This window comes from Atta colombica, unplaced genomic scaffold (genome assembly GCF_001594045.1).
Source record: "Atta colombica isolate Treedump-2 unplaced genomic scaffold, Acol1.0 scaffold105, whole genome shotgun sequence".
Taxonomy (NCBI): domain Eukaryota; kingdom Metazoa; phylum Arthropoda; class Insecta; order Hymenoptera; family Formicidae; genus Atta; species Atta colombica.
The window spans coordinates 619,143-630,354 of NW_017259190.1; the positions used below are offsets into that span (position 1 = coordinate 619,143).

The window sequence follows — 11,212 nt, forward strand, 5'->3', positions numbered from 1 at the left end:
TCCGATACTGTATGAATTCCCGCATGTTAACAAAAATTATGCCAGGAAACATCGGAAATGTCGTATCTTAATCTAATTTCGCTACGAGACGAAAAACACTGAGTTGACCAGCTCTAATTAGCTGTTGCGCAGTGAAATTCATATATATTATGAATAATTAATCTGCATATCGTTCCACCAGCAGAAAATGTCACAAATATATAGTATGAATATTTTCGAGCCACTAATGAAACCGATTCTGCTTTGTTGGATGATAAAAATTATTCGCGCGACCTGTATTCGAAATTTTACGGTTACATAATTATTCTTTTGTTTTTATAACGTATTATTAAGGTTTATGTTACAGCATATTTTGAATTATTTCTTTTACAATTAAATGCAATCTTTATTGTTGATTAAAATTCTTATTCAACTTATTACAGATATAAGGTACTGCGATAATAAGATTTCAGCTTCATGCTTTATTTACACATTCCGACGAGACGTTCTCAAAGGCCATCATTTCGTGATTAAACGTAAAAATGAAACGAATACTATGCTCCAATGTTATCTAAGCTTTTTAAGCGATCAGAGGAAAAAAAAAGGAACCCCTTTCCGCGGAACTGTTTAAAAGAAAGAGAGAACGAGGACGAGCGATAGAGTGGGAGAAAGAGAGTGAAAGAGCAAGAAGTACGAGAGTGACGAAAAATTGTAATTTGAGTAAATGATGAACTAAAATTGAGTGCGGAAGACGTGAGAGAGAGTGTGGGAAAAAGAGACAGCGTTAAGGGACGAAATACCTGCGGCTCTAACTCTAAATACTTATTACACTTGTTATGCTATCGATAAGTTTATATTATATCTCTATATCGTGACAGAATTTACGAGGTATTGTACGTGATATTATATTTATACGGGCTGTTACACACTCTATCTCCGAAACTTCCATTTCATCGCGCGGCCGAGCGAACGTGAATAAGTACATGAAAAAGCGCAGGAGAGTAAAAAAAAAGGGGGAGAAAGAAAGAAAAAAAGGACAGATATTCTCGAGAAAGCGAAGCATCCAACATGTCAGTTAATACACGTATATATCCCTTTCTCTTCGGCGGGAGGTATCCATTAGTCCTCGAGATTTCGGCGTCTGGAGCCGAATCTTTATTAAGAGAAATTGTCACTATGATGGGAAGCACAGAGAGACGACCAAGAGAAGCTTGATTCGAGAAAGACCAATATGGAAGAGGGGTCAGGACCTCGGGGCACGAAAACCTGGACCAACAGAATTTATCGCGAGTCCACCGTGGAACTTACGAACGATCGAGCCATGAATCCAGCCAGCTGACAGACGACAAAATGCCGGTGCTTCTTCGAGGTCGCCGGCAATGGGTCGAAGGTTTGATTAACGGCGACAAGCGAGACGAGAATAGGTTCGACCTGTGTTCCGACGAACGAGAAAGGGATTAAACGGAAAGTGGTAGTCCGCGCAGTTGGATTGCGAGAAAGAGAGAGTAAGAGAAAGAGAGAGATAGGAAATAGAGAATACATTTACATCGATGTAGTCAGTAGAGTTTGGGAGAACTGCGATACGAGGAACAATAGACGGGCGGAGAGGAGAATACTGTGAGTGCGAAATGCGGACGAAGCAATCGCAGTCGGATGCGGACGAAGGAAGTTCTGAATGTAAATCAAGCGGTCGGAGGAAAAGAGAGAAGATGAAGAAGTCGATTCTCCGCGATGGAGAAATCGCTTTTTCAAAATCATGTGCGAATGATAGCCTTCTCCCTTTCCTCCTGTCTGCAGCTGATGCAGGAAAGCAATTATTTGACGATATGTTTCCTCGTCTCACCCGACGATTTCCTCTGCGCTCATCTCATTCCGTTCCGTTTGTAATTTCTCCCTTAGGTCTATTGCGACAGAGCGATTTAAAGGCAGAGCATTGTGTATGCGTGCGCGCGCGGCCACGGAAATCAAAGCGAGAACTTCATCTCACAGTTTTGTAATATTCAATAGCAGCCGAGCGGTTATTTGTCGCTTACAGCGAAGAAAATGAGAATTTCCAAGATCGATCATCGCTCGTTTCATTCCGTTGTTCTTGCTCGTGTTGTCTTCCTCGCGCCATTCCGTGGTCGCGCGTTCTTTTTTTCCAAGACTGTAATTATGCGAAAATGAGAAAAAGGACTCTGCGCCATACATTGCGTTCGCGCGATCGGCATCGCGCGCCCTCCATTTCGTTTTTTGAACTGTTACCGAGCTTGTTTTTAATAAACTTGTTTTTTTGTTTGTTAGAACGGCAGCGGGCCGGGCGGCGAGTCCGGTGGACGAGCGAACGGGTGAGTATTATTTTCTAATTAAGCCTTTAATCCTATAATTACACTCATACCGTATCAATTTCAATTTGAAACGTAGAGATTTTATTTCCAAATTTTACATCTATCTCTGAAATATCACTTCTAAAATTTCTGAAATATCATTTTTAAAATTGTGGTCGTCCATAGATAGTTTAACGCATGTAGCACTATTACAAAAATATCAAATATATGAAAACAATAAATGTGTGTGAGATTGAGACAAAAATTGAGAGAAAATGTATTAAATTAAAAAATTGTTTAATTTTAAAACAAATAATTGTTTGGATAGTAGACTAATATAATACTTGTTTGTGGAAAATAAATATTTGCTGAATAAAAAATAATAATTAAATTCAATTAATGATTCTTGTACCAAATAAATTTATATTCAGTGGATATTCACTGGCATTATTATTCAAACAAATATTTATTAAAATTCAATAAATTTTACCGTTAGTATGTACTTTCTTCTCTGATGCTTCGTTTTTTATTGAATTTAATATGAAGAATAAAAAAAATAAATTTTATATACAATAAAAATTTAGAGAAATATCTATATCGACTTTTCTAACAGATGATTCAAAACATTTTTTGAATCACTTTTACATCAAATGAGATGAAATCGGTAGTAAAATTTCTTTCAATCCACAATTATACATCAATATTTCCAATAAATTTCCGTTTTGAATCACACGAATTGAGATGTATTTCACGGTATATTACTCGACGTACAAAAAAAAATTGCACTACGAAAGTAGCTCTTACATCTCGGGAAAACCCAGATGCTCGCTATATTTTATCGTGTCATTTCCTTAAAGATCTTTATAATATCGCGATGTTTACCTATTATATTCTGTAAGTTATTATATCCATTCGATAGAACGAATATTGATCATTTTAATAAATTTGTGTAAAGAGTGAAGTTTAATATTATAAAATTTATCGTTGATGTTATCGTTAAATAATTTTATGATTTATTCTAGTTTTCATGCGTCTCTTCATTGCGACGTTTCTAAACTTATGAATAACTCAAAAATCAAAAAGCGTCGACGAAAAATTCTAATTATAATTTTATTCTTACCATGATGCGGCGAAGAACGGGTTTATACTTGCGGAAACTTGGATTTTCTAAAAACTTTCTAACGAGCACGAAATTTCCATCATGTTGCCAGTAGATTTTCAAACCTTCTAAAGGGATCTCGACTAGAACTATAACTATCTTAAGCCTGCAGTTTGATTCGAAAGTTTTTTAGTTTGTTTTCAATCCACACGAAATCGATTTTAAATTCTACTTGCAAACGCTTTATTGATGTGCTCTTTTTTTTATATTTATACTCAAATATTAGAATCTTTAATTGATATCTTTGAAGTTATTTTAAAAATATTCATAATATTCAAGTCAAAAAGTTATAATTGCAAAACGCGTCATCATAAGCACTAATAACACAATGATAAATATTAGTAATAACTATATATATATAAAAATACATAAAATTTCAAGATTAGCACAGCTTAAGCTTTGAGCAAAAGCTGGACGCAATGATCATGCAGACTCGTGTTGATACAGCTTCCGAAATCTTTTCTGTTCCAGACATCCAGGCGACAATCCCTTCTACAGCACCATCGACAGCATGCCGGACATTCGGCCGCGCCGGAAGTCGATACCATTAGTTTCCGAGCTGGTAGGTAGCCGATCGCCCATTAACACCATTCCGCCATTGTCTCCGCGTCTATATACATATGTATAAGTACACCGTGTACACACATACATATATGTACATTGCCTGGACCGTGTCCATACATATATATTTGTCGGAAATAATTATCCGATTTGACGAAACGTATCTCGTTGTTGTCGCCATCATTATTGATGTCGTCGTCATCGTCGTCGTTCTCTTCATCTATGACATCGTCGAGGTGTAATTAAAAAACGCGATCTCCGCTTCTGGATAGCGCGGCATGAGTTCCGAGTTCTTTCAATCTTCGTGACGATTATGCTGGTTGGAATTTAATTAATTTACTCAACTAGCTCGGGACCATCTCTTGATGCGCTATTTTATAATTTTAAGGCCCCTTTGGTGCTTTGCAATTCTGTGTTCCGCGTTTGCACAGATAGACTGAAACAAAGCTGGAATTAATTACCGCGATGTGTCCGACGTGTGCGCTGTTAGCGATTCCTACGCGAGATATGTGAAAGCCCATTGAACGACAGAATAATTGTAATCGTAAAGGTTCTCCTATGTGGTACGCGGATACATGAACATTTTTAGAAACTATTTCCACAATATACGGAATATTTTTTATTTATAGTTTTATTTATATTTTTTATTTATATATTTTTTATTTATGCAGGTGTCATAAAGGTCGTAATAATAATGCTTAAGAGGAAATTCCTAAGATAATTTTAAGATGAAAATTCTATCAAATATCGATGCTAACAGTTTTTGAATCATAAATATTTAAAGTTAGTTAATTATACCGTATCTAAAATTTATGTATTCAGATGTGGTACAATGCAAAAAGCGAAAGCTAATTATTACTACTGCATTAATATAACATTCTAAAGTATATCAGTGTGAATTTATGGTATTTATATAATTCTCATGCGTTAGAGTTAATATTAACACGTGATGTGGATTTATAATCTGATTTATATCAACATTATGATATTGATTTAAAATCCATGGGGTTAAATCCACATCATGTTGATGTTAATACGCTCAGAATTTGTATATATAGACACCGCATGATATTAAATTCACACCAATATTTTTTATAGTGTAAGTGGAACTGTCGTGTAGAAACGCGGGTGAAGTATTACTGACGAACGCAGTAAATCATATTATGTGAGATGTACCGATTTAAATGTCGAAGCGAGCTGTAAAATATAAACCAATATGCGACATATCGATCAATCGAGTGGCACGTGCACTCGATTATGCTAATACGTTCAATAATACATATCCGACGACCACGAGCGGTATCGTTACTTTGCATTTTATTTATCTTATGTTTCTAAAGAAAAAATTGCAAAGGACTGTGTCCTCTCTCAACTTCTTTTATGAATATATTAGTGGACGCAGTAGGAAATTATAACAAAGTTATCTAAAGCTTAATTAGTTTGTCATCCAGCGGAAACGCAACGTTTTCTCGATTATAAAACAGCCATCGTTTCTTCTTTAACTTTATTTCCATCGCGAGACGACGACGACGACGACGACGACGACGACGACGATGTTCTAAAATATCTTCGTCGCGAGATCTAACTCTGTGTATCATGCACGACGTATCCGAGGATCTACCGTGGAACGAAAGCAAAGAGAATAAAACTGAAATCATGAATGGCATTTTCGTTGAATTTCAAGACGAAGCGGAAGATCTTCCGATGCGGCTCGTAACAAGCGTGTATCTCATCGTGACCTAATTGCGTGTTTTACGTTTCAGTGTTATCGTCGTTTCCTGCGACGAATCGAATTGCTAATTTTTCTAAAAGCCATCGCAATGCTCCAACGAGCAAATCTGACGAAATATTTCCTCTCAATGTAACATCTCTTTTTCCCTGAAATTTCCAAATAAAAAAAAAACACTTTACATTTCATAGTCCTTTGATAATTACTCTACCTATTAATATCCTAAATATATTCATGAATAAAATAAAATTCATTGATTCGTTAAATGTGAATAATACGACTGAGAGATTTCATTATTTCAACAAAATTTAATCGTGCCAATGACAATTATGTTCACAATTGGTAAGAACATTTCCGCAAAATTTAAATTCGCAATTCGCTAATGCGATTCGTATTCAAGAGATGCCTTTATATCTTCAATCGATCGAAAATACTAGAAAACTCACGATTTGAAATTCGGATAAGTTGTCGATATATTCGCGACCATTTATCTCGCTGGTCATACATAAACAACGTGCAGAATAAAGACAAATAGTCGCGAACTCTTTTAAGTAAATCATCCTCCGCGATTGCGTATTTTAATCAATAAATCGATAAAAATAACTAATCGAGTTTTATTTACAAAAGATAAAGAAAGGAATATAAAACAATGACACTGAGTTGTTTATAAAGTGTAGAGATATTCCGTACACTTGTTTCATCTCGATTATATACATGATAATGACGCACGTGCTTGAAACGATAATAAAAATGTCTTGTCTACGTCATGGATGCCATTGTAAGCTAAAAGATCGCGTGTGTGCAACTAGTGCGTGATGCTTTAAATGAAATTCTTAAGTAGTTTATCGATTGCGCTCCAGAGAAAAGCCTAGGATAAGTGTGTCGCGGAAAACGTGATTTAATTTAATACTACGAAAGTAAAATGGTGGCAGTGAAATGTAATTTTCATCAGAACAAAATAATGGAAAATTGAATTTTTTGAATTAACCCGAAAATGTATTTAACGCGTCCCATTTTGAAAATTGTAGATTTGAGATCACTTAAGAACCTTAATTACATTTTCCAACGGATTTTATATTTGATTCAGTGTTAAAAAAGAATCGACCTATCTTCCCTTTTAAAATACAGCATTGCACTCCAATTCCAAATATAGATATCCTTCATCATCTTTAGATCCCTTTAATCCGATGTCTGTCTTCCTGTATGTTTGTCTCCTTGTTTAATGTTAACATATAATTGTTGTGCATATCTTATATAACCCTAGAATCCCGAAGTCTCGCGACGTGAAATATTTTTACTTGTGGTATCATGACATGGAAAAAATTGTCCAGGCAGTAAAAAGCGCGAAAAGATTACTGAGTTATAACCGCAAAAATGTTCGCGTTATTCGTTGGAAAAATTGCAATAGCAGTGACGAACGCATCGCCTATCAATGTCGAACTAACGAAATTGACTGACCACGTGTAAAAGACGATTATCGCTCAGTAATTTCGATCGTTTAAATTCACCACGGATATATAAATTTCTAAAACGCAAATTATCAAAACTTGATCTTCGACAAAAGAGAATAACTCTGTTTTTCATGTTTTTGTATCACGTAATTATTTCTTCGTGATGAATCAGTCCTAATTATACATCCGTTAATTAATCGTCTTTGCTTCTCTTGTGTCTAACTTTTAAAACATCTATATCTATATCATAATTTAACTAAAATGCAAGTAACTACATGTACTAATCGGCATATAATGCTATTTTCTTTGTTTGTTCTCTGTGGCGCCCGTTGTTGTATCCACCTGAACACCTGAAAAAAACAAAACCACTCACTGAAAAAAACCTCTCAAAAAATCTCAAAAACTCTACCTCCAGGTCTTGAAGGTACTAATTAAATGCCTCCTTAGCCAAGTCAATAAAAGCTTGCTCGAACGTTTGCATGTGAATTTTTAATTCTCATTCTCACTGTCTACATGCTATTATCTGTCTATATGCTTTTTTTTTTATTTACGTCCTTCCGTTTGTTCTACGCGTGATTTACATTTCTCTCTTAATTATTTGCTCTTGATTGGTTTATTTCTAATTCGTTATGTTTTTTTTTCTGCTGATTACTTGCCATAAGGGGATATGTATGCTTCCCTCATTGCGAATCGTTGAAAGTTGCCCTCTTCTCGATGGAATAGAGTCAGCGGTGTAGAAACTTCTTGATTACATCTCTAATTTAATTTATGATTCTGTTACATGTGTATCTACTCGTTAGTAAATAGATACCGAAGTAATTTTGTTATCTGCGGAACATCCAATTTCTATCTCCCATGTATGAAATATCGAATGTGAGAAAATAATATATCAAATCTCTAGCCACTCGTTAAATTGAACACAATTATAGTCGGAGAGACAAGAGATGTTTGTACTTCAACGAAACGCATTGTTATATGTTTTTTTGATGGCTTATTCGTAACTTTGTGTTCCGCATGCGAATGTTTTTACAGTTACTTCGATTAGTCAATTAAAAATTATGCAAAAACGGATTTAACGAAAGAATCTTTCTAAAATAATTATCTATTTCGCGTGCATTCAAACTTAATTAATGTGATCCAGTAGTCTCCAAGTTGTCAATAAAAACGCTAGTCCCATTAGATTTTGTTCTGCTTTATAACGGTAATGTCCCTCACCTGTATACGAAATCGTTCACAGTTCCAGCATCGATATTGCATGAACATCTTGATAGTTGTAGATATAATAACATGTGTTAAGAGAAGTTATAAAAATATTATACGAGTCGTAAGTAGATGTTTTGATCAAAGAAAATTTTGAAGACAATGTGTTTTAGTGAAAGCTTTCTTTGATTCGCTATTACTATTCCATTTCTCTTATTTCTCCTTCGCTTCTATCTCTTGATGAAAGGAACCGGGAAAATGAAGTGAAGGAGGTGACTCGATAATATCGTTAAGAAAAATGATATTGCGCGAGATTCTCACAAGAGACAGAATTAAATTGCCTTGGTGCCCCTCTTTCCGTGCTGCGTCGCAGTATTCCTCTGATCAGAGGATACATTAAAAAAACAACGTCACAACGGCATACGTGGGTTATAGCCGATAAAAGTGATATTAGTATATACAGAGTAAGCGCTTGATCGTCAGGCTCAAACAATAGCGCATGCACAGTTCGCGGGGCTCCATGTATAATATCTTAATTAAAATCTATGCTAACCACAAATTCTATCGCGCACCTTACCTCAAAAACACCCATAAGCTAATTAGATTAGATTTTCTTTCCGTAGAGATTCACCTAAGCTCTATCTCTTTTCACTCTTTGTCTCTCTCTCTCTCTCTCTCTCTCTCTCTCTCTCTTTTACTCTTCTCTATCATCATTATTCCATCAACTAATTTACATATCTCCTGACGTTTCCACTCCATTTGCTTCTTGATTCTTGCCCTTTACTGTCTTTTCTTATTATCGCTCTCTTCGTTCTAATTTCAATATTAGATTCATATATATGCGTTCCCAATCGCACATGCAAATCTACACTGCATTGAAACAGTACCTACTCGGTCTTATTAAGCAGGGGTCCAGCCTTTGATTAGCCTCTAGTACAATTTCCGCCATGGTTCTCGAACATATAATCCAGATAGCATATAATCCAGATCTTATTGAGTTGGATCTCACTGTCGGTCTTAATATTTGCAATCTTGTTTGTTAACCATTACGTTAATTTTCTCTATGCACGCGACTATGCGCAAAGATAATCGGACAGATATTATATTAATCCGCAACATTTGCACGAATAAATATCTTGCACCTGCTCCGATTTTTTTCGTCATAAAATATATTCAAACGGTGCGGTCGATAAATATTCGTTGAATTTACGAATTCTATTTCAGAAACGTGTATGTTGGATGTTTAAAAATGTCAAAGTTCGCGATTACATAAGACTGATTGAGATTAAGTATAAAATATAGAATATAGAATAGCATTTTCTGTAACATTTTGCGAAACATTTCTAACGAGTGTTTCATGTGTATATATATATATTATATATAACTCACACTTATACTCGCTTCATAAAAACTTGTAAATAAAAGTTTAACTTTGTCGATATTTCACTTGGCATGTATCACCGCTTATATATCACAAGATTTTTACATCACAAGATTTCCCTTCGGCTTTCAATTTGTTTCTATCTCGCAAGTTTTTATTATATTACTACGATAGATACAGTTTAATCTCGATGTGAAGTTGTTTCTTTGGAAATGTATATACTCTCGTTTGATTGATTAATATTAAGAATTTCAAAATATGTATATCTTATCACTTTTGAAGTATAGTTCTCGTTATTTGAAAAGTCAGTGTCACTCACCTTTATTTTAACTCGTAAACAATTTTGATCTCGATGTCGATAAATATTTGTAAATAACATTTTTCAAAGACTTCTTCGTGTTTTCATATTCGTTTACATACCTTTCTTCACGTCTCTCGATTTATTTGATCAATTTTATGCTTTTCTTTGATTTTTTTCTCGCTCTCCTCTTTCTCTATCTCTTTCTTTTTTTCTTTCTTCAGTCCCAGGATTATCATTTATTATACGATAGAGAGACTGGAAGGTATCAGGTATTATTATTTCATTATTAGATACATATTAATTCCTATCTTTTCTCAGACCATGGCAGCGACGAAGAGAAACGCTGGTCTCACATCCGCCGTACCTCGAGCGACGCTGAACGACGAGGAGCTGGTAAGGATTTACCCTTTAGTCATATATACTTCACCCTTACTACTTCATGTCACCAGTTAATAAACCAAGAGAAACATGCTTACCCTGTAAGAGGAGGGTTGGCTATCATCGCGTCATCCCGCTAATTTAAGTAATTTTTACAACGACTAAGCTCTTTCTCAATGACATTTTTTAAAGTCATTTTTATCATTACGTGGACGATGCAATTTACTGTATTAATTAGTGTCACATAAATTACACAACGAAGCTTAATTACTTTCTTTCTACGTGTTGTACTTCATTCGGAAACCCTCACGTAATGAATGAGGGATGAGAGAAAAGTTTTAAAAGTGAAAGGACGTTTACTTTCTAATTGCGAGGTAGAGATAATATAGCAAGAAGTAATATCAGAAATAGGAAAATGGATATCAGAGAGAAATTAGATCGTATATCATTTAATTTTAAGTTTCAATTCCGGTAAGAGACTGGAGACTCAAAACTTAACTTAACTGGGTTTTCTTTTCTTTTCATATGAAACGTGCTGCATTTTATCCTCATTTCCACACTATTTTCTTTCATGTAAGTGTGTTCTAGCCAGTTTCAGTTCTGAATCAGAGTCTCCTTATTTCTATTTACTCCTCTCCTTACATTGTATTATTCTAAAGTAACACGTAGCGACCTAGTGTAAAACACATTAGCGGCTAGGATACCGTGATACGCATCATACATATGTACTACTTTTTCCTCTAATGCATATATTATATATATATATA

The 11,212-nt window shown here is 34.9% G+C and overlaps 1 protein-coding gene across 1 annotated transcript in view; it reads left to right on the plus strand.

The window, feature by feature from the left end:
• The window catches only part of LOC108690170, a 54,319-nt gene that overhangs the window by 16,106 nt on the left and 27,001 nt on the right, over positions 1-11,212 (plus strand). The window contains exons 2-5 of the mRNA XM_018197338.1: positions 2,263-2,306; positions 3,916-4,006; positions 7,601-7,609; positions 10,386-10,460. Coding sequence (XP_018052827.1) covers positions 2,263-2,306; positions 3,916-4,006; positions 7,601-7,609; positions 10,386-10,460 — 219 coding nt within the window. The remainder of the gene's footprint in view (positions 1-2,262; positions 2,307-3,915; positions 4,007-7,600; positions 7,610-10,385; positions 10,461-11,212) is intronic.